This window comes from Schistocerca nitens, chromosome 1 (assembly GCF_023898315.1).
Source record: "Schistocerca nitens isolate TAMUIC-IGC-003100 chromosome 1, iqSchNite1.1, whole genome shotgun sequence".
NCBI classification, from domain to species: domain Eukaryota; kingdom Metazoa; phylum Arthropoda; class Insecta; order Orthoptera; family Acrididae; genus Schistocerca; species Schistocerca nitens.
In genome coordinates, this window is record NC_064614.1 from 509,505,791 (window position 1) to 509,531,348 (window position 25,558).

At 38.5% G+C, this 25,558-nt stretch overlaps 1 protein-coding gene across 11 annotated transcripts in view; it reads left to right on the forward strand.

Moving 5' to 3' along the window:
- The window catches only part of LOC126253109 (putative thiamine transporter SLC35F3), a 708,458-nt gene that overhangs the window by 450,946 nt on the left and 231,954 nt on the right, over positions 1-25,558 (forward strand). For all 11 annotated transcript variants that reach the window (XM_049954222.1, XM_049954231.1, XM_049954240.1 and 8 more), the window contains exon 7: positions 7,864-8,042. In XM_049954222.1, the coding sequence (XP_049810179.1) occupies positions 7,864-8,042 (179 nt within the window). The remainder of the gene's footprint in view (positions 1-7,863; positions 8,043-25,558) is intronic.

The window sequence follows — 25,558 nt, forward strand, 5'->3', positions numbered from 1 at the left end:
ATCTTGGCCACAATAATGTGTTCACTATGCTGTTTGTAGTAGCTTACCCACATTCCTATTTTCCTATTCATTATTAAACCTACTCCTGCATTACCCCTATTTGATTTTGCGTTTAATACCCTGTAGTCACCTGACCAGAAGTCTTGTTCCTCCTCCCACCAAACTTCACTAAGTCCCACTATTTCTAACTTTAACCTATCCATTTCCCTTTTTAACTTTTCTAACCTACCTGCCCAATTAAGGGATCTGACATTCCACACTCCGATCCGTAGAGTGCCAGTTTTCTTTCTCCTGGTAATGACATCCTCTTGAGTAGTCCCCGCCCGGAGATCCGAATGGGGGACTATTTTACCTCCGGAATATTTTACCCAAGAGGACGCCATCATCATTTAATCATACAGTAAGGCTGCATGCCCTCGGGAAAAATTACGGCCGTTGTTTCCCCTTGCTTTCAGCTGTTCGCAGTACCAGCACAGAAAGGCCGTTTTGGTTAGTGTTACAAGGCCAGATCAGTCAATCATCCAGACTGTTGCCCTTGCAACTATTGAAAAGGCTGCTGCCCCTCTTCAGGAACCACGTTTTTCGGGCCTCTCAACAGATACCCTTCCATTGTGGTTTCACCTATGGTACGGCTATCTGTATCGCTAAGGCACGCAAGCCTCCCCACCAACGGCAAGGTCCATGGTTCATGGGGGGGGGGGTTTCTTTAGCATATATTAAACAATTATAAATGTATATACTAGGTAGTGTCATTATCTTTAGTTCTTTAAAATGATTTTTGCGACTTTGTCTTGGTGCTAGTCCTAAAATGCACCTAACTGCTTTCTTCTGCCACTTGAAGATGGTACTTGAGCCCACTGAGTTACCCCAAAGAAGTCCCCCATATTGCAGTTGTGAATGTGGCCAGAGGTTATTTTTGACCAAGAGAATTTCTTGGTTGTTGGTGCTTGTTGTTTAAGAAGGGTTACAGCAGCTGAAATATTATCAGAATTATTTTTACCAAAAGAAGAAGAAGAAGAAGAATGAGAGCTGGCACAATTTATAAAATATTCTTTAAGGATGTTGCAATCTATAGGCACTGTGGCTTCTTGTTTGCTCATATTGATTTCACTTTTTATTATATTCCAAGCACCTTGGCAGGCATTTTTTGAGCCTGCAATATATTCATCATTTACTTTACATTTAGCTGATTTTATTTCATATTTGTACAACTTATTAAGGGTCACATAGTGTTTCCTGGCTTCCTCATTTTTATCACTATTATTTTTTAGTATCAGTAGCAGTGTCCTCATTTGCTTGAGATCTGGAGTGTACCACTTGTTAGAGTGCTGAGGTTTTTTTCTGTTGTTAGGGGTGCATCTTTTTGTGATAAGCGGACAGTGACTATCTACTGCATTTTTAATTATATATAAAAACATAGGCATGTTCCCTTTTTTTTTTTTTTTTTTTTTTTTTTAAAGCAGTTGATTTATCCACTACTGGCTTGCTAGGCCTATCGCAGCTTCACCAGAGCCCCGTTAGCCGTCACGTTTCAGGGTTCCCATAGGGTCTTCCCAGCTACCGTAGCGGTCCTGGGGCACACGAAGTCCCCGCTGTACATTGCCCCTATAGGCAGTCCCCTACTTTGTGCCGTTGCCCATCTCCCACGACTTGGACGAGGGGTTGGACTTATGGGAGACAGGACAGGACAGGATAGAAAAATCAAGACTGCAGTGGTATGGACACATGAAGAGAATGGATGAGGGAAGAATTCCAAAGAGGATGTTTGATCTGCAACTGGAGGGGAAGAGGCCCAGAGGAAGACCAAGAGATAGATGGGTGAAGGGAGTGAAGGAATGTGTGACGAGAAGAGGAGAGAGCTGGACGAAGGTGGAAGAGGGGGAATGGTGGAAAGACAGAACACGATGGAGAGGCTTGTGTTCCCAACAGACCCAGCCAGTGGCTGGAAACTGTCCAAGATGATGATGATAAAAACATAGAGAAATATTCATCAAGACTTTTTATATTGTGTAGTGTATTTGGCCAATCTACCACCTTCAGTTCATGTTTCAATTGTACAATATTGCTCTCTTTTAGTATTCTGAAAGTGTTTCTGAAAGTGTTTAGTTCTCTCTGGGTTCATACTGCCTATTCTGACCCATATCCCATCATGATCAGATAACTCTAACTTCATCACATCATGCTTTAGTTGATCCTGATTTACATTACTAATTACATTGTCCAGGCATGCATCTACTCTAGTAGGTTTTTCATTTATACAGTAGCAGTTTAGTGCCTTTAGGCTCTTAACCATGTCATTTATATTTTTTCTACTTTCCCTCATATCTATATTGAAATCATCTGCAATAAAAATTTTGTGATTTTTGTGTTTAGTGAATAATTTGATTAGTGAATTTAGTTCATCTGTAAGAACTTCCTCATCAAAGGCTGGTGTACGGTACACAGAAGCAATGATAATTTCTTGGGTGTGAAATACTATGGCTGCTACTTCAAATACACCTTCAATGCAATGTTTGTGTAGGTCTATCTCTGAATGCTGCAGATTTAAGTTTTCTTTGATGTAGATTGAAACTCCACCATGTGTAATATTTGTTCTACAATATTTTGTGGCTAATATGTAGCCATAAGGTACAATACGCTCTTTCAAATTCTGAAGGTGGCAGGGGTAAAATATAGGGAGCGAAAGGCTATTTGCAATTTGTACAGAAACCAGACGGCAGTTATAAGAGTGGAGGGGCATGAAAGGGAAGCAGTGGTTGGGAAGGGAGTGAGACAGGGTTGTAGTCTCACCCTGATGTTATTCAATCTGTATATTGACCAAGCAGTGAAGGAAACAAAAGAAAAATTCGGAGTAGGTATTAAAATCCATGGACAAGAAATAAAAACTTTGAGGTTCGCCAATGACATTGTAATTCTGTCAGAGACAGCAAAGGACTTGGAACAGCAGTTGTATGGAATGGATAGTGTCTTGAAAGGAGGGTATAAGATGAACATCAACAAAAGCAAAATGAGGATAATGGAATCTAGCCAATTTAGTCGGGTGATGCTGAGGGAATTAGATTAGGAAATGAGACACTTAAAGTAGTAAAGGAATTTTGCTATTTGGGGAGCAAAATAACTGATTATGGTCGAAGTAGAGAGGATATAAAATGTAGACTGGCAATGGCAAGGAAAGCGTTTCTGAAGAAGAGAAATTTGTTAACATCGAGTACAGATTTAAGTGTCAGGAAGTCATTTCTGAAACTATTTGTATGGAGTGTAGCCATGTATGGAAGTGAAACATGGACGATAAATAGTTTGGACAAGAAGAGAATAGAAGCTTTTGAAATGTGGTACTACAAAAGAATACTGAAGATTAGATGGGTAGGTCACATAACTAATGAGGAAGTATTGAATAGGATTGGGGAGAAGAGAAGTTTGTGGCACAACTTGACAAGAAGAAGGGGTCGGTTGGTAGGACATGTCTTGAGGCATCAAGGGATCACCAATCTAGCATTGGAGGGCAGCGTGGAGGGTAAAAATCGTAGGGGGAGACCAAGAGATGAATACACTAAGCAGATTCAGAAGGATGTAGGTTGCAGTAGGAACTGGGAGATGAAGAAGCTTGCACAGGATAGAGTAGCATGGAGAGCTGCATCAAACCAGTCTCAGGACTGAAGACCACAACAACAAGGTACACACAAATCTATTTCTGAGTCATGCAACCAATGCTCATTAATACAGAGTATGCTACAGTTAATTTTGTCTGCCAAGTACTGTAACTCATTAACCTTATGTCTTAGGTTGTTGGTTGTTTTGGGGAAGGAGACCAGACAGCTTGGTCATTGGTCTCATTGGATTAGGGAAGGATGGGGAAGGAAGTCGGCCATGCCCTTTCAGAGGAACCATCCCGGCATTTGCCTGGAGTGATTTAGGGAAATCACGGAAAACCTAAATCAGGATGCCGGATGCGGGATTGAACCGTCATCCTCCCGAATGCGAGTCCAGTGTCTAACCACTGCGCCACCTCGCTCGGTCTTATGTCTTAGGGATTGTACATTAACATGACATAACATTAAATCGTTTTTGTTACTGGGAGGAATACTTGTTGCTTTTTCTGTTGCATTATCTTTTCTGCCCCTTGCAAACTGTTGTGACCAAATCCAACTTGTGTTAGATTTGGTCACTACCGGGACTTTCCCTGTACCATATCTTTGAACTGAAGCCTATAAATTGTTTTATTAGCAGAGCTTAATTTTTCTCCTACAATCCCAAGTATTTTTTTGCTTAGAAGTGACTTTCCTAAGCCATTTAGATGCTGACCATGGCTTGTATGACAAGCTCTGTTACAGTGACAAGATTTGCTAAGGGACACAATTATGATGTGATGTGGCAGCAGTCTGAAATATCATTCACGTTAATCACAGTAACATTTTTGAAATGTTTACATACTGAATCATAGAGGTTATTTGCTTTTTTAATTTTGTTTTTCACACATGATTGTTCTATTAGATCATAATGGTGAGGTATTTTAGCCACTATTACATTGGTATGTGTTAACTTACCCAGTGACTCTTTCAGTGCTTTTGTTGCTGCAACTGTTTCATTGTGATACACATCATTAGCACCTCCTATAATTACTGCATAGTCGTTTGATGATAGATTCTTGCTTTCTTTTTCAACACTGTCAACAACTTGGCTTAATCTTGCATTAGGTTTTACTAGTCCTGGAATTTTGAACCTTCCTGCTGCATCATCTGTTTTCAGTTTTATACCTAACCCTCTTCCGAAACTGTGTGAGATAACTTTTAGGTTATTATAGTGTTTATTTTTTTGTAGTACCATTGTGTTCGTTTGATGAGATTGTTTTATCAGTTTTGTTTGGGGTATGTCCTCTTTGGACTGTCACTTGATGATCACTGTCATTGTTTGCATGAGTTAGAGCTGATTATCTATTCTCAAGTTCAGGGATTGTACAAAGATTAAGATAACTATTCACTTTTGTGTTGTTTGTTACCTTATGAGGTGGTCAAGGAATAATCCATCCTGTGCTGCTTTTCTGAAATTGTGTTGTGCTTGTGGACTGGGACGGTGTTTTGTTATTTAGCATGTCCATTGTTGTTGTAAATTCTCTATGGTAAACTTCCTGTTGGCTTATAGCATTAGATCTTGTCCGATATTCCACTCATTTCCAGTTTGTCAACAATTTCATGTCTTCTATAAGGGATGGATCAACTTTTCCACTTCTAAAGAGAAATAGTAGACAGCATTCATTGCACTTCACACCACTTTTCACATTTTTCTTGCATCTTTTACAACGAGACGAAATTTCATCACTTGAAACTTGGGTGCTAGGATCTAGTATTTTATCAGTGCAAGTTGTACTACGATTTTCTGTTATCATATACAAAAGTTCATCACATTTGTATTTTAATGTATGTATTTCTTCTATTAATGCCATAATAATTTCGTTTTTCCAGTCCTTTTTAAGTTTACTATTCAATTCATTTTGATCACATTTTACACACAACCATATTTTCCATTTTGAAGTCGCGTTTGCACATTGAAAATGATATATTGTTTTACATTTCACACATGTTATTCCTTTGTAAGCTCGCTTTTCACAGTAGCAATAACTATAATAACTATAATACTGATGTCAGATCTATCACTTACAGCTGTTTCCCACAAAATATATTCTGTATGCATTGTTTTTAGGTGTGCTGGCATCAGAACAGTATAGCTGTTGAAGGCACAAACCATATTCTGCACCATAAGTTATGCATGACCAATCACTTTCCCCATATCACTTACAGCTTACGACAACTCTCAACCCATGAAACTTCTACTGGGCTACAGCTCTACTGATGGATTCTAGAAAATGGCACTGTAAATCCATTGTACACAACTTGTATGTTGCTTAGTGATTATGTAGGATTAACATAGAGTGGAATAATGAAGTAACACAATAACTAAATGTGACCAGATGCAAAGTCTTGACTAATTGTGGAATCAGGCCATCAGTATCTATGTGGGAGCAGGAATTGTGTTTGAAAAACTCATAGGTCCATACACTTAACTGGACATAATAACACGTGCTTTCTATCATTAATTTCTGCATAACAAATTACCCATGCCATAGGGGAACTGTATGCTTGCAAAAAGACAGTGGATGTGGTTTACGCATGACATGGCTTATCACAAGCAAATACTTATGGGAGAATGGGAATTATGTACCTTATCTAGGGCAGTCACTTTATATATATCTTGTTCTTGAGTATTTCAATTGTCACATCAGTCAAATAATTCTTATGATAAACAATAGAAGTAGAAGTAAAAGTTTATTGCCTCGTAACATACAATTTCAATTGACTTAAAGTACAGGAGACTTGTCAAAACGCAAAAACTGGTTTACAATTTTCCTTATAATACCAGTAATATAATATACAATACTAAATAATTATTTAACTAAGCAATTAATAATTTTTCTTCAAAAGTAACTAACTTTTAAGATTAACAGTCCTAAGTACTTGCTTTCTCCTGCTCAAATTTTCAGGTTGTCATTTATGAATTCTTCTACTGAATAGTAATATTTCTGCACTAGTTTCTCATATAAGAATTTTTTCAGTAATTCTAAATTTGTGCTGAGCAATTCTCTTCCTTTCACTTTGTTATAAATTTTCATAACCATATAATGTGGAGTTTGAGCATAAGGTTTTAAATGGTGGGTGGGCAGCATAAAATTATTTTGATTTCTGGTGTTGTAATCATGTTGAAAATGATTTGTTACAAATAAGTCAGGGTTACTTTGCACAAAGATAATCAGCTCATATATGTATAGTGAGGGAACACTTAATATACTTAGATTTTTTAGGAGTGGGCGACATGATTTTCTTTGCCCTACATTGTGCATATTTTAATGATGGTTTTCTGAACTTTTAGTATTCAACACATATGGTTTGAGTTACCTCAAAATACAATTCCGTATCTTATTACTCAATCAAAGTAGCTATGATATACTACTTTTCTTATGCCTATACTGGTAGCATTGTACGATATTCTCATTGCAAATGCTAGGCTATTTAATTTGTTTGCAAGGTACTGTATATGTGATCCCCATGATAGATTTTTATCTAGTTGTATTCCTAGGAATTTCACACAGCTTTCTGCAAATCCTGGTTTCTGTGACTGACCTGAATATCATTTAATTTTGCTTGTTTTGTTTTAAACTGCGTTAACTGAATCTTTTCCATATTTAATTTTAACCCATTTAAATCAGATCAGGCATCTAATCTTTCTAAAGTATTTAATACAGTTTGTGGAATTTGATCAGTACTGTTACTTTCAATGATTAAAGATGTGTCATCTGCAAATAAAACCGAGCGACACTCAGTATTTAGAGGCAGATGACTTATGTAAAACAAAAACAGAATGGCACCTAAGACAGAACTTTGGGGTACTCCATGTGATACATGCATGAGTATCTACTGTTGATAAAGCAGTTATGGACTCATAACCACATAGTTTATTCAGACATTTTAGAAAATAACACAGAAAATCAAACTTTGTACAGATTCTTGAGTTTTCTGGTATTATTCCTTGCAAAGATGAGTTGAAGGGACATTTATTTGGAGTTATTTTCAAAAATACTCCAAATTTATTATGTGCTACATCTTTGACGTAAGTATAGTAATAATAATATAGAAAAGAAACACTAGATCCATTATTTTCTTTTTAATGGTTGTGATGAGTGTCAGTTTTAGACATTTTGTTACTTATCTTAACTAATACAATATGTCATGTTTTTATCTGCAATATTTTTGTGCAAAAATTTTGTGTACAAAATTTTTTTCAAGATCAATACAACCACTCTTCACTGTGCAGCTAGGTTCCTGACACGATGCAGTTTCTTCTGTCTCCTGTGGGTAGCAACAAATTATATGTACATTCATTCACTACGCATCCTTCTGGCAACTGATGTGATGGCCTTATTTGCCACTAATGTTTCCTGTGTGTACCTGCTATCATGGGTTATACTACATGAGCAGTTTGTTGGTGTCAGGGTAAGTTTGAAAGAGATGATTTTATAAAATTAGATACATGGAAAATATATACCTAAACTATTTTATACAGGATGCTTCTAAATTACAATGGCTATTCAATAAAGAATTATCATAATTTTTATGGTCATAATTTCTCGTGCTAGAATTTAATCTTATGATTAATAGTCCGCTACCCTTGTAGCCGCTTCCGGCATGTAGTGCATGCCTGACCTATTCAGGGGGACCCTACATTTCTCCACCCGATAGCGGAGGTCGAGAAATTTGCACCCCAGATCTCCGCAGAATCGTCTGAGCCTCTGGTTTAAGCCTTCCACTCAGCTCCAAACCAGAGGACCGCGATCGGTTCTGGGAACAATACTACAAATAGTTAGCTCTGATTCCACCCCACGAACGAGGCTTTCCGCCTTCACCAATTCCGCCAACCGCCTGTACGAACTGAGGGTGACCTCTGAACCCAGACGGCAGGAGTCATTGGTGCCGACATGAGCAACAATTTGCAGTCGAGTGCACGCAGTGCTCTCTATCGCCACTGGCAGGGCCTCCTCCACATCTCGGATGAGACCCCCCGGCAAGCAGACAGAGTGAACACTGGCCTTCTTCCCCGACCTTTCCGCTATTTTCTTAAGGGGCTCCATCACCTGCCTAATGTTGGAGCTCCCAATAACTAATGAACCCCTCCCCCCGTGTGCCTGCTCGGACTTTGGTGAAAGAGCAGCCACATGTCCACTCACAGGCAGAGTGGGCGATGCCACATGGCCAGCCTCCACATTTACCCTCCGCCTCGTGCGCCGTGAACGCCGCTGAACCCGCCACTCCCCTTGGGGAGAGGGTAGCCCAACCGCGCCCCTACCCGCAAAGATGTCTCGACAGCAGGGACAGTGGGTGAAGCATGTAACACCTGAGGTGTACCATGCGACGCACCAGACTCCCCACTGCCGCTACACTCCGAGGCAGCAGCCTGAAGACGGCTGACCGTGGCCATCAACACGCTCAGCTGTTCGCGAACAGTGGCCAGCTCCTCCTGCGTCCGTACACAGCAGTCACACATCCTATCCATCCTAAAAAATCCTGTAGAGAGTTAATCAACTTTTAACTAGACTGCTAATTCACTAAAGGCGGCTGATTGTTGACTAAACTGTGATTACTAGCCACTTCTTGTAGAAAACAATGAAAATAGCACTACCCCTCTCTGGACTGTATTGAACAAACACTAGCACTACTGGCACTATGGTTGACTAAAGGGACACTCTCTGACTGTATTCAAAACAAACACGAAAAATATGGAACTCTATTACTAGCACTCAACAATTAAAGCTTCCTAAAAGCAAAAACACACGGAAGGAGAAGTGACAAGTAAGAAAAATACAGTTAATACTTAAATTAAGGTAGCTTGCTTCACAGCAGACGTGAAGCAGATGGCAGTTAGGACGACACTGACACTACTAGAGAATTCCCTCCCTAGGCCCGACAAGACGCCTCCTGAGACGCGGCAAGGTAGAAGTAGGCAAAATGCAACAGGGAATAACAATATTAATCTGCTAATAGTAAACTGCAGGAGCGTCTATAGAAAGGTCCCAGAACTGCTCTCATTAATAAACGGTCACAACTCCCATATAGTACTAGGGACAGAAAGTTGGCTGAAACCAGATGTAAACAGTAATGAAACCTAAACTCAGATTGGAATGTATACCGCAGAGACAGGCTGGACAGTGAAGGATGAGGTGTGTTTATAGCGATAAGAAGTGCAATAGTATCGACGGAAATTGACGGAGATCCGAAATGTGAAATAATTTGGGTGAAGGTCACGGTTAAAGCAGACTCAGACATGATAATTGGATGTCTCTATAGGCCCCCTGGCTCAGCAGCTGTTGTGGCAGAGCACATGAAGGAAAATCTGGAAAATATTTTGAGTAGATTTCCCCACCATGTTATAGTTTTGGGTGGAGATTTTAATTTGCCGGATATAAACTGGGAGACTCAAACATTTATAACGGGTGGCAGGGACAAAGAATCCAGTGAAATCTTATTAGTGCATTATCTGAAAACTACCTTGAGCAGTTAAACAGAGAACCGACTCGTGGTGATAACATATTAGACCTTCTGGTGGCAAACAGACCCGAACTATTTGAAACAGTTAACGCAGAACAGGGAATCAGCGATCATAATGCGGTTACAGCATCAATGATTTCAGCCATAAATAGAAATATTAAAAAAGGTAGGAAGATTTTTCTGTTTAGCAAAAGTGACAAAAAGCAGATTACAGACTACCTGACAGCTCAACACAAAAGTTTTGTCTCAAGTACAGATAGTGTTGAGGATCAGTAGATAAAGTTCAAAACCATCGTACAATATGCGTTAGATGAGTATGTGCCAAGCAAGATCGTAAGAGATGGAAAAAAGCCACCGTGGTACAACAACCGAGTTAGAAAACTGCTGCGGAAGCAAAGGGAGCTTCACAGCAAACATAAACATAGCCAAAGCCTTGCAGACAAACAAAAACTACGCGAAGCGAAATGTAGTGTGCGGAGGGCTATACGAGAGGCATTCAATGAATTCGAAAGTAAAGTTCTATGTACTGACTTGGCAGAAAATCCTAAGAAATTTTGGTCTTATGTCAAAGCGGTAGGTGGAACAAAACAAAATGTCCAGACACTCTGTGACCAAAATGGTACTGAAACAGAGGATGACAGAGTAAAGGCCAAAATACTAAATGTCTTTTTCCAAAGCTGTTTCACAGATGAAGACTGTACTGTAATTCCTTCTCTAGATTGTCGCACAGATGACAAAATGCTGGGTATCGAAATAGACGACAAAGGGATAGAGATACAATTAAAATCACTCAAAAGAGGAAAGGCCGCTGGACCTGATGGGATACCAGTTTGATTTTACACAGAGTATGCGAAGGAACTTGCCCCCCTTCTTGTAGCGGTGTATCGTAGGTCTCTAGAAGAGTGTAGCGTTCCAAAGGATTGCAAAAGGGCACAGGTCATCCCCGTTTTCAAGAAGGGACGTCGAACAGATGTGTAGAACTATAGACCTATATCTCTAACGTCGATCAGTTGTAAAATTTTGGAACACGTGTTATGTTCAAATATAATGACTTTTCTGGAGATTAGAGATCAACTCTGTAGGAATCAGCATGGGTTTCGAAATAGACGGTCGTGTGAAACCCAGCTTGCACTATTCGTCCACGAGACTCAGAGGGCCATAGACACGGTTTCACAGGTAGATGCCGTGTTTCTTGACTTCTGGAAGGTGTTCGATACAGTTCCCCACAGTCGTTTAATGAACAAAGTAAGAGCATATGAACTATCAGACCAATTGTGTGATTGGATTGAAGAGTTCCTAGATAACAGAATGCAGCATGTCATTATCAATGGAGAGAAGTCTTCCGAAGTAACAGTGATTTCAGGTGTGCCACAGGGGAGTGTCATGGGACCGTTGCTGTTCACAATATACATAAATGACCTTGTGGATGACATCGGAAGTTCACTGAGGCTTTTTGCAGATGATGCTGTGGTGTATCGAGAGGTTGTAACAATGGAAAATTGTACTGAAATGCAGGAGGATCTGCAGCGAATTGACGCATGGTGCAGGGATTGGCAATTCAATCTCAATGTAGACAAGTGTAATGTGCTGCGAATACATAGAAAGATAGACCCCTTATCATTTAGCTACAAAATAGCAGGTCAGCAACTGGAAGCAGTTAATTCCATAAATTATCTGGGAGTACGCATTAGGAGTGATTTAAAATGGAATGATCATATAAAGTTGATCATCGGTAAAGCAGATGCCAGACTGAGATTCACTGGAAGAATCCTAAGGAAATGCAATCCGAAAACAAGGGAAGTAGGTTACAGTATGCTTGTTCGCCCACTGCTTGAATACTGCTCAGCAGTGTGGGATCCATACCAGATAGGGTTGATAGAAGAGATAGAGAAGATCCAACGGAGAGCAGCGCGCTTCGTTACAGGATCATTTAGTAATCACGAAATCGTTACGGAGATGATAGATAAACTCCAGTGGAAGACTCTGCAGGAGAGACGCTCAGTAGCTCGGTATGGGCTTTTGTTAAAGTTTCGAGAACATACCTTCACCGAAGAGTCAAGCAGTATATTGATCCCTCCTATGTATATCTTGCAAAGAGACCATGAGGATAAAATCAGAGAGATTAGAGCCCACACAGAAGCATACCAACAATCCTTCTTTCCATGAACAATACGAGACTGGAATAGAAGGGAGAACCGATAGAGGTACTCAGGGTACCCTCCGCCACACACCGTCAGGTGACTTGCGGAGTATGGATGTAGATGTAGATCTAGATGTAGGTTCTGTTAGTTTAAAGCATGAAAAACATACTGTACTAGTTTCATTGTTGGCACTCTTGGCTTCCACTTGTGAAAGGTAGGAAAGCTGAGACATGTTCAGTATTGCCTTCCGCAGCGAAGACACTCGTGAAGATCTCTATGTATTTGAAGTTCATGGCAGAGGAAGATCCAGAGTTTCTTTCATGGGTAATCACTGCTGATGAAATGTAGCTACATCAGTTTTGATTCTGGGAGCAAACAGCAAATCTCAGAGGGGAAACACCTTAATTATCAACCCCAAAATAGCAGAGAAAAGGTTGCTTCTGCTGGGAAGTTACAGTCATCTCATTTGATATGCATGGAATACTTATTCAGCATATTGTGCCTCCACATACATAAATAACTGGACAGTAGTACATGGATGTCCTGGAAACTCTGAAAGTCCATATCAGGCTCAGAAGACCACACATCTGTGAATCAGGATGAATGCTGCACCATGATAATGCACAGTCATATATTCCAGATATTATTACTGAATATCTTGTAAAATTCAGCGTGAAGTGCGTCCCTCACCCCCCCCCCCCCCCCCCCCCGCCCCCTTTCAGTCCAGATTTAGCCCCCTGTTACTTTTTTCTCTTCTCTAGCCTGAAGAACTATCTTTGTGGGAAGCATTTTCTGTCATTAGGAACAATAGTGAAGGCTGTGGGTCGATTCCGAAGGACCTTTCAAAAATTGATTTCCAGCATGTCTTTGCAGAGTGGCAGAATTGTTGCTAAAAGTACATCACATAAAAAGGAGACTGTTTTCAGAACTGAAGTGCCTCATACAAATACAAATGCTAGGGGATATTTTTTGTGCAAAATAGTAGCAAAAATATTTTGTGAAGTACATCATATACTAACTTGTCAATAAACACCTCAAATGTCTTAGCAGACTGCCTTCTTTTAATGACTGCCTTCTTTAAAAGACTGTTGTGCCTGTCTGAAGCTCAGTATCTTCTCTGTATGGTGAGTAGCAGTCTATCCTTTCATAATATGGCATTTATTCCATCCTGGGATTTCCATTGTTAGAAATACTCCTTGAGTTTTCTTATCACATTTAGAGATGTACACATTATACAAGGTGACCCAGGAGTTCAGTAACATTTTAAAATGCACAATTCATGGAATAATGTAGATTTAGAGGTAAAATTTGAAGCACATGTTGAAATGACATGGGGTTTTGTTTAAACCAAAAACATGTTCAAAAACCAGCCAACATGTGGCACTGCACAGCAACGCACTATTGATCCCTTCTGCATGAGAATCATTTATAAAATGAGATGTAGTGAGAGAGGGAGTCATATGCGCCAGCAATTGTCGCATGTTAACTTTATGAGAACAGGCAATATTTGTGAAGCATTATGATTAGAATGGAGAACCTCCTACTGCAGCTTTTTGATTCTGTCGTCATTAGAAGAGTATTCAAACGGATAAAAGTCCTGTAACAAGTGTTACTGTGAAGAAAATCATCATGAAGTTCAAAGGCATGGGTTGTTTACATGATTGGCCCCTTCAGTGGGTGGCCAGACACAAGTTTAGTGTGCTAAATACATTTGCTGCCCCTTTATATCTGTAGAGTATCGTCATCTCTTAAGTAATTTCCAGTAACAAACTTCTGAACCACTGTTTACATTGTCGCAAGTAGGACTAATTTTTCGTACACGTATTTACATTGTTTTCCGGTAACTTAATTGTCTTTCTGTCACTAAGATCGATTTGTACCATGAGTGTAAAGTGCATGACGTGCCGTAGAATCGTTAGCTCCTGGGTCTGGTGTGATGGATGTAGTAACTTTTTTCATTGGGGTGATTTTAGTGGCGTGGAAATTGGGAAAATGAGCGAGACTCATCAGTGGTTCTGTAGGCTATGCAGTAGAGACAGAAAGATTGTGGAACAGGAGGGGAAAATTGCTGCCCTTCAGGCTGAGTTAGATGAGGCTAGGCAAGAACTGGGCAGGTTAAGGGGGGAGAAGGGTAAACAGGGGTGGGAAGTGGCAACAGGCATAAGGAACAGGCCAAGAAATCCTTCTGACAGCTTTGTTATTAATGTAAAAAATAGGTTTGACCTGTTGCCTCAGTCAGAAACTGATGAGCCTCTCACAGAAGTAGATGTAGACAGGGCTCAACAAGCTTCCAGAAGCAAATTGAATAAGAATGTAGGGAAGTCTGCAAAGAGAAATAAAGTCTTGTTGCTAGGTAGTTCGCATGCTAGGGGTGTGGGCCAACTTCTGCAGGATGAATTAGGGTCAGAATACCAGGTCACAAGTTTTTTCAAACCTAGTGCTGGACTGGGGCAGATTACAGAGGATTTAGGTTCACTATGTAGAGGCTTTACTAAGGAAGATACCGTGGTTATTGTGAGTGGGCCGGGCAACAGTATTGACAGAGATCTGGGGTACAGCATAGAGTGTGACCTGGCAAAGATTGCATCAACATTGAGTCATACCAGTGATGGGTTTGTGTCGGTTATGGAGCGCCACGACCGACCTCATTTGAGCTCTTCTGTCAGGAGAGTTAATTTGGAGTTGGAATGGCTACTTGGATCTGGTGCAGGGTCACACATTGGTGTGGTTCCTGTTGATTCACTCTGTAGGTGGGACTATACTAGACATGGCCTACACCTCAACAAGAAAGGGAAGGGTAAACTGGCTGGGCTGATAGCAGGATATTTAAAGGGGGGAAGAACTACATCTCATGGTGGAAACTCTTTTTTAACGTAAGATCAGTGTCCAGTGGGAAACTCAGCCAGGCAAGTACTAAAGATGTTAAAAAAGTTCAAGATACTCACAAAAGTAAAGTGAAAAATAATGTTAGTATATTTCATCAAAATATTGGGGGATTGAAGAATAAAATTGATCAGTTTCTGCTTTGTTTAGAAGATATAGAAACTGAGAATGTAATAGATGTACTATGCCTGTCTGAGCATCACATTGTCACAGATATGCAAAAGGTTAGCATCAATGGGTACAAATTAGCTGCACATGTAAGTAGAGATAATATGATGAGAGGAGCTTCCACAGTGTAAAAAATTTAGAAACTAAAAAATTTTGTGTAGAGCAACATATGGAAGCATGTGCCACTGAACTAAAACTAAATGATGGCACTTTCATAATTGTAACAGTGTATAGGTCCCCCTCGGGGAATTTCCAGCTATTTCTAGAAAACTTGGATGCTTTGTTGTGCTATATGTCAGACAGGGGGAAGCAAATTATCATTTGTGGGGATTTCAATGTTGATTCCCTGAAAGAGTGTAATAGGAAGAATGACCTTGTAGTATTACTCAGTTCTTTCAATTTGAGCTCCGTCATTGGTTTTCCTACTTGGATAACAAAGAACAGCAGGACATTGATAGATAACTTTTTTACAGACCAAGATAAGTTTAAGGACATAAATGCTTATCCTGTTGAGAATGGTCTTTCAGATCATGGTGCACAGCTAGTTACAGTACATGACATAGCTCCATGCAGTATAACAAATCAGACTTTCAAAGCAGTGCGTTCAATTAACAATATAAATATTGCAAACTTTAGGGAAAGCCTACAGCAGCTAGACTGGGATGAAGTGTATAAGGAACCCGATGCAAACTTGAATTATAACTTATTTCACAATACATTTTTAAGGGTATTTGAAAATTGTTTTCCCAAGAAAGTAGTTAAACATAATTCCAAGAAAACATATAAAAAACCTTGGCTAACTAAAGGAATAAGAATATCTTGCAACCGTAAAAGAGAAATGTATCTAACAGCAAGAGGGAGTACTGACCCCGAAATTGTTCAATATTATAAAAACTATTGTGCGGTACTAAGAAAAGTTATTAAAAAGTCCAGAAGCATGTGTATCATGTCTGAGATCTGTAACTCTGATAATAAAATGAAAGCAATTTGGAACATTATTGAAAGGGAAACAGGGCAACCAAGAGCACAGGAAGACTTTAGTGCCATAAAACTGAATGACAAGTGTACTAACAAACAATCAGAAATTGAAAATATTTTCAATAATCATTTTTTAAATCTTGTGGAGAAAATAGGATCTAGATCTTCATTAGAAGAGGCAAGGCTACTAATAGAAGAGGCCATACTTGTGCAGTTTGAAACAACTGTATTTCCACCAGCCTCTCCCCCTGAAATCAGTAAAATAATAAACTCACTGAAAAGTAAAAGCTTTTACGGAATTCATGGCATTTCCAGCAAGGTACTTAAAGCTTGTTCCCCACAGATAAGTAGGATTCTCAGCCACGTATGTAATAGCTCTTTGGAGCAGGGTGTTTTCCCCGATAGACTGAAATATGCCATTGTAAAACCATTGCATAAAAAGGGGGATACGTCGGATGTCAACAACTACCGCCCAATCTCTCTTCTGACAGCTCTATCAAAAAATTTTGAGAAAGTAATGTATTCAAGAGTAGCCTGCCATATTTGTAAAAATAAAGTACTAACAAAATGTCAGTTTGGTTTTCAGAAAGGCTTTTCAACAGAAAATGCTATATACACTTTCACTGACAAAATATTAAATGCTCTGAATAACTGGACATCACCCATTGGTATTTTTTGTGATCTTTCCAAGGCCTTTGATTGTTTAAATCATGGAATTCTTTTAGATAAGCTAAATCATTATGGTTTGAGGGGGGCAGTGCACAAATGGTTTTAATTCATACTTAACTGGAAGAATGCAGAAAGTTGAAATAAGTGGTTCATGTAATGTTAAAACAACAGCTGATTCCTCAAACTGGGGGCTAATCAGGTACGGGGTCCCACAGGGTTTGATCTTAGGTCCTTTACTGTTCTTGATATACATTAATGACTTACCATTCCACATTGATGAAGATGCAAAGTTAGTTCTTTTTGCTGATGATACAAGTATAGTAATAACATCCAAATCCAAGAAGTAAGTGATGTAATTGTAAGTGATGTTTTTCACAAAATTATTAAGTGGTTTTCAGCAAACGGACTCTCTTTAAATTTTGATAAAACACAGTATGTACAGTTCCGTACAGTAAATGGCACAACTCCAGTAATAAATATAGACTTTGAACAGAAGTCTGTAGCAAAGATAGAATTTTCAAAATTTTTTAGGTGTGTCCATTGATGAAAGGTTAAACTGGAAGCAACACCATGATGGTCTGCTGAAACGTCTGAGTTCAGCTACGTATGCTATTAGGGTTATTGCAAATTTCAGTGATAAGAATCTCAGTAAATTAGCTTACTATGCCTACTTTCATTCACTGCTTTCATATGGCATCGTATTCTGGGGTAATTCATCGTTGAGTAGAAAATATTCATTGCTCAAAAACGTGTAATGAGATTAATTGCTGGTGCCCACCCACGGTCATCCTGCTGACATCTATTTAAGGATCTAGGGATCCTCACAGTATCCTCACAGTATATATATTCACTTATGAAATTTGTTGTTAATAATCCAACCCAGTTCAAAAGTAATAGCAGTGTGCGTAGCTATAACACCAGGAGAAAGGATGATCTTCACTATGCAGGGTTAAATCTGACTTTGGTACAGAAAGAGGTAAATTATGCTGCCACAAAAGTCTTTGGTCACCTACCAAACAGTATCAAAAGCCTGACAGGTAGCCAACCAACGTTTAAAAATAAATTAAAAGAATTTCTAGATGACAACTCCTTCTACTATTGGCTGAATTTTTAGATATAAATTAAGGGAGGGGGAAAAAACCAACTTAAACATTAGTGTCATGCAATATTTTGTGTAATGTAATATCTTGTACAGACATCTTTTATTAACCTGACACATTCCACATCATTACGAAGTGTCATATTCATGATCTATGGAACAAGTATTAATCTAATCTAATCTAATCTAATCTAATCTAATCTAATCTAATCTACTCGGACAGTTCAAGAACTGGAGACTTAAGTGAGCTCATCTCCACATGGTGAAGTCAGTGCTTGTGAAGTCACACATCACACAAGCATTCCATGCACCACATATGGAGAGCATTAAGGCATACCTCCCAATGTCACCTGTAAAAATTCCAGCATCATTATGAACTGTTAGCCACCAGTATTGTGACATGGAAGGCATTTGTGGTGAGGGCACTTCAAAAGGTGGGGCAAGATGACAACTGGTTGTCACTTCAAAAGGTTGGGCAAGATGACAACTGGTTGCCCAATGTGTTGTGGACTGACAAAACCCACTTCACACTCAAAGGGTGTTCCAGCCTTTATAACTGCAGAATTTGGGCTAGTAAAAACACGAGAACTGTCATGAGGAACCTATTGTATGACAAGGAAGTCACAGTGTGCTGTGGATTTTTCATATCAATCATGATTAGAACTTTTTTTTGTTAGAAAGAACATCATCTTTGCTATAAATAAATTTTTATGCTAATTAATCTTCTGTATCATATGAAGTGCTGTTTGTCAGTCATTTTGTACATCCCATGTCATTTCAAGCGCATGTGTTAATTTTTACCTTTCTACATACATTATTCTGTAAAATATTGAATTTTCAAAACTTAATGGACTTTTGGATGACCCAGTGTATACATAATGTAACTTTCAACACACTTAGGTGAACAGTTTTTGTGACAACAGGAAAATCAAAGTAAGGTTGTGTTTTGTTTGCCCACCACATACAAATCTGTGTGTATGTTTCACAATAAATCTTCAATTTCTCTGAATGTTACTAGAAATATTTCAAGTGGTTGCTAACAACTTTTAACACAAATGACAGTGGTGCCCTAGCCATTATCAGACATGATGAAATATTGCCACATGCTACGGCACATGCAGTGAAGCACAGTGTTTTGCATTGCTGGCTGGCTGGTATGCAGACCACCAGCAATTGTTTGTTATTTAGATTGCTGGAAGTTGTTGAAACATGATTGTAATGTTTGTATATTCTATAATATTCAGTGTTTCTATAAATACCAGCATTCTGGAATATTCACTATTTGTATAAATAGCTGCTCTCTCCACTTACGAGGTGGTTGTACACTGATGTTCGTAGTACACTTGCTTTCAATGTTAAGCGATATATTTCATTGATGATATTGCTTTTGGATTTGGACTTGAGTGTCATTATGATGTGAGCTTGTTTGGGGGAGATGCCACGTACTTCAAAATATCTACGTCACTGTGGCTCCAATTATTTTGGATCTGCTAAAGCGACTAGGTTCAGTGACTATTGCATCAGAATAATTCCTAATTTTGAGGATATAGAAATTAGCAAGCTAACATACTTTCCATACTTTCACTCTCTGATGTCATACAGAATAATATTGTTTGGTAATTCAACACTTAGGCAAAAAGTGTTCATTGCTCAAAAGAAAGTGGTTAGAATAATGTGTGCAGCTCATAGTCACACATATTGTAGGCATTTGTTTAAAATGGTTTGAATTCTTACAACAGTGTCACAGTACATGTACTCAGTAATGAAGTTTGTTCTCAACAACATGGACCAGTTTAAAAACAACAGTGACATTCATGATTATAATACCAGAAGAAAGAAAGACTTATACTATCCTCTACTTAACCTATCTTTGGCACAGAAAGGAGTAAAATATGCTTTTCAATAAATTACCAGCTGAAGTAAAATCTCTGAGAAACAGCAGTAATAGTTTCAAAAATAAACTGAAATTATATCTCCGTGACAACTCTTTCTATGCTATAGGTGAATTCTTCAATAGGAGTAAATAAATCTATAGGTAGAATATATGCATTTTGTGCTGGTTAAGGGACTAGGGTAGCAAAAAAAATGAAGAGTAAAACTGAAGAACTGGCCCAGTGACATGGCAAAACAATACATTCATTCATGAAGAATGTTTTGGTCCTTTCCAACATTGTATATCATTCGAGCTTCTTAAGACGAACATGTATGAAGCAACAGTTCGACTCCCGCTCAAACCTTCATTTTTGTAGTACAAATGCAAATCCTGTGATATTCAATTGAGTTACACCTATGCTATTTATGCTTGCTACAACAGCAACATCTCACAACCATGTAGGTTAGCTGCTAAATGGGGCCTGCCTCTGTGTCTGCAGCTCGAAGCGTAGAGATGCAAAGTAGCATGTATAAGGGATTTTGCAAATCATGACAGGCATACATTTTCTTAATTTACTTGTCAATAGTTATAAATATGTTTGTTCTAATAATTAAATTTAATTAAGAATATTAAGTAGTCAAATAACATGAAATTCACTAAAACTTCATGCAGATACAAGTGGTTTTTTTAATTATATTACTGCTCAAATGTCATATAAATTAAATAGTAGACCAGTGATGAGAAATAATATAGATTTAAAATTAAGTTTGAGCAGGAGTCAAACCATCATCTCACAAGAATTTGTCTTTTATAGCTCAAATGCTAACCATTTGACCACAATGAACTCTAATGCCTGAGACCTATGCACAGATACATAAGCCACATAAGAGACACGTAAAACTTCTGTTGTGATTTTCCCAAAATTGTCTGGTTAGTGCACATTACTACTTGCACATTTTGTTGTTTTAATGGCCTGCTAAAGGTGTACAAGGTTTTAACCCTTTAACTGCTCTGGACATGTTAACACGCGCACATTTGTACCTGTCCCTGTGTGCCCTGAACGTGTCTACGTGCGCCACCAGACCTTCTACTTGGTACTCTGCACGTATCTATGCATAGACATGTTCAGAGTGCCAGGTAGAAGGACTGGTGGTGCGTGTAAACACATTCAGAGCACACAGGGACAGGTACAAAGGCGCGCGCATTAACACACCAGAGCAGTTAAAGGGTTAAGTAAATCTGTGATCCCGACATCATGGCTTGCCCTCATCAGTGATATGCATGCTTTAGTTCAAGTTTTCATAAATATGTACACCCAAAAATTTGGAGCATTCTACCTGGTTTACCAACTCCTCTTCATGTACTACATCAATTGTTGAGATGACTCTATTTGCTGCATAGAACTGAATATAGTGCTTTCTCTCAAAATCTCTTATAAGGCTTTCTCTCTAATGGGGTTTATTATAACACTAGTATCATCTGTAAAAATATCAGTTCTGCTTTTTGAATGTTAATAAGGTAATTCACTTATACATGAAATCGGTGTGGGCACAAAATTGAACTCTGTGGGACTCCCTTTGTGATTTCTCCCCAGTCACTAGTTTGCTGCTCTTTCAGCATTGTCTGAATTATTCAACACAACTTTTGCATTATTTTCTAAAGTATGATTCAAACCATTTGTGTGTAAAGATCTCAGTTCCATGAAATTTGAGATTTTCTAAGGGTGCAACATGATCTACACAATCAAATGCCTTGGAAAGGTTGCACAGAACACCAACTAGCAATATTTCACTATTTATGGCTTGTAATATTTGATGATTGAATGTAAAAATAGCATTCTCAGTCAAGCAACTGCTCTGGAATCAAAATTGTGATATCCTCAGTAAATTGTTGGTACTAAAATTAGCACTACTCTTGAAGACATTACTTTTCCAAATGTTTTGGAAAAAGAAGTCTGTAAACAAACTTTGATAGCAATTATTTAACTCTTTCTTGTCACCTTTCTTATAAACAGGTTTAACTATGACATGTTTTAATGTCTGAAAATATTACAGTATTTACTGAAGTATGGAAGTAATGTTGGACCTTGACTTATTCTGTCCTTTACATAAATGAGATTTTAATTCACTTCATTTTCTGTGACTTATTTTTGAAATTGTTTTTCTCAATAACGGTTGAGGAAAGCAACATTCAAATATTGACACAAATATACTAGAGAATATATTGAAATTGAAATTAGCATCTCTGTCACTGTATATATCTTTTCCCATACTACCTCTTTTAACTTAATCTTAAAAGATTGTATTCTGTTCTCATTAATAAGCCTCACTGTTTTATATGAACCTCCCTGTGGGATGCAGGGTGCTATATTGTTTATTTCTATTAACTGTGCATCATGATCAGATAGTACACTAAAAAAGTGTACACATTTATTGTTTCAGCCTGAGCACCACCATAAAAAATGTTATCAGCCAATGTCCTACTATCTCGCTAAACATGAGTTGAAAAATGGACTATTGAAATTAGTCTGAATCACACAAATAATGAGTCCATTTCATTTTTCTTGTTAGTGCTTCTAAGAAATCTATATTGAAATCTCCACAAACTACTAACTGTTTCTTCTTGCCTAACAGGTATCTTAACAATGCATCTCAGTTTGTCATAAATAGCTGTAGACTGTTACAATTACCAGGGAAGTATTCTGCAGTAACAAAGCACAAGCAGATACTTCTAAGTTCTGATTTATGCAAAAATTATTTGTTCCAGTATTTTTGTCTTTGTGTCAAACATTTCTGTATGTTGCAACTCCTCCTTTTTCCATGTTAACTCTGATATGAATGCTGAGACAGAACTTCAAAGTGACAATAGTCGTTTTGAAATAGGGGCAATTCTAGTACAAATCCAGGAAGTCTAACATTTCCGACTTGACGACTTGAAGTGTGGGTGTGAATCTGGGTTATTTCGGTTTATTCCCCCAAACCACCTTCCACTTCTTTACGAGGTGACTTACTTGGAATTTGCAGCCACTCTTCTTTACTGGATAGCATGCTGCTGGAAACTCTCTTGACTTCTTCTCCATTGAATAATGCTAGGTACAGGAATTTTTAGACTCTTTTTTGTAAGTGAACGATGTATTTGTCTTTCATACACAATAAAACTCTCACTTTCAACATAAGTATATAACTTCTGGTAAGTCCCTCATACAGTCAAACATCAGAAACAAATTAAATTACAGTTTAAAGAAAGTTGGATTTGATACCATAACTTTTCTTAACATAAATCAGAAAATAAGTCTTGCCTATAGCAAGGTTATGTCAAAGTTTTCAAGAGTTCTTTTTCAGCTGTCTTTGTTTTAATAACAATAGTCAGTGACCCAATAAGCACAAAGCTGCATATAAACTCCATGGTTCTTCCTTACACACTCACTAAAACATCAATGGATTGCACGACAGGTACTTGTCAGTGCCATTGGTCCGCTGCATCTATGTTCTTCCCGCGACTGATTTTAAACCTGCACACACAAACATATTATGTGCAGTAGGTAGGATTCTACTGTCCCACACTCATATCCAGAATATCATGTTTGAGATGGTAGAAGGCTGAGTGGTTCTAGAATTTACACAGAAATTCTCGAATCACTACAGAAGGTGCTGAAAAGCTGACAGCTTATGCTTCCAGAGTACTTTCCAATTTTCCAGTTCCAAGAAGAACTACTCTACAGTTGGCAAAGAATGTCTTGCAGCTGTTTGGGAGAACAAGCTCCAGTCATATTTATTTGGCAAATGGTTCAATGTTGTGACAGATTACCATTGTTTACCTCAGCTCAGTACAGCCGATAGATACACAAAAAACAGAACCAAAAATTTACATTCTTAGCTTTCGGAACAAATGTTCCTTCATCAGGGAGGAGAGAGGCAAAAGAAAGGGAAGAAGGGAAAGTAGATTCAGTTACTCACAACCCAGGTTATGAAGCAACAGGGAAAGGAAAACAGGGAGGGTAGCAAGGATGGAGGCATGGTTGTCAGAGGGAAGCCAAAGATATTCTACTGTACTGGTTTGAAGCTGGCACAGTACTTACAGTAGAATATCTTTGGCTTCCCTCTGACAACCATGCCTCCATCCTTGCTACCCTCCCTGTTTTCCTTTCCCTGTTGCTTCATAACCTGGGTTGTGAGTAACTGAATCTACTTTCCCTTCTTCCCTTTCTTTCCCCTCTCTCCTCCCTGATGAAGAAACATTTGTTCCGTAAGCTAGGAACGTAAATTTTTGGTTCTGTTTTTTGTGTATCTATCGGCTGTACTGAGCTGAGGTAAGTACTGGCCAGCCCTTCTATCTCTTTGTTAGTATTTGTTTCACATCTTTATATGAGATTTTCCATTAGTCATTTAGATTACCATTGTATATGTTGACTGACTAACCTAAAGGTTCCCTCAGGTCAACTGGCAAGTTGGGTACTGATGTTGCAGGATTATGATATCAGTGTTGTACAAAAAATGGATGCCTGCCAACACAAGGGCACTGACTGCCTTTCAAGGAATAGTATGGCTGGACATAGTACCGTGGATGAAATCAAAGTCATTGCTACATTAAATGTTGTTGCTGCTGAACATAAGGAGGATTCATCATTGATGCAAACCATAGAATCCTTTAAAAATGTGGAACTGACCAAAGGAGAAGTCCAGTTAACAAAAAAATAATTATATAAGAGGAACTATGTATGACCTGTTGGGGCAGAAATGGTTGCTCATCATACTGACTGTTTGCTTGGGTATAACTGCTGTAAAATTAATTTGATCATGGCTACAAAGCCAAAACCAGTTATCAATATTAATAAAATCATAAACATCAATGAAATCAATCAATGGAAAATCCAAGATGGAACAACAACAAGATTATGAAAAGGATAGATTGCTATTCACCATATAGCAGAGATGTTGAGTCGTAGATAGGCCCAACAAAAAGATGGTCAAACAAGTAAGCTTTTGGCTGGAGTGGCCTTCATTTGAATTAGCCTCAGCAGCTAGAGACTGTGTTCATGTGCATGTGAGTTGCTTTTGCAAGAGTGTGTGAGCATATATTGTCTAATTCAGTCATGAACTTACTTGTTTGACTGTCTTTTTGTTGCACCTATCTGCATGAAACTCATTTGCAGATGCAGTCATGTTCATGGAATCTAGGGAACCCCAAGTATTTGACTGTGCTCAGTCAAACATTAATTGCCACTGATTCAATAATTTATTCTTCAGCTGATCATTCACAGAATACTCATTTTTAACAAATAACTTACAACATAACACTATTTATGTATCATGTAACAAAAGACATACAGTTTATGCATCTAAACGCTGTGTCAAAAGATACACTGTTTTCAAGTCTGAAATCTTTAAAACAAAAGACCTGTATTTTATGCACCTTAAAGCTATGAAACAACTTAACACACAAATTGTGCAATGTCAGAATTTGGTGTGAGAACATTTCTACATCTACATCTATACTCTGCTAATCACCATGAGGTGCATGGCAGAAGGTATGACCCAGTGTACCAGTTATTAGGGACTTTTCCTGTTCCATTCAATCCTCATATGGAGAGTGGGAAGAATGACTGCATGCAATAATATTATTATAATCTTATCCTTGTGATCCCCATGTGAGTCAT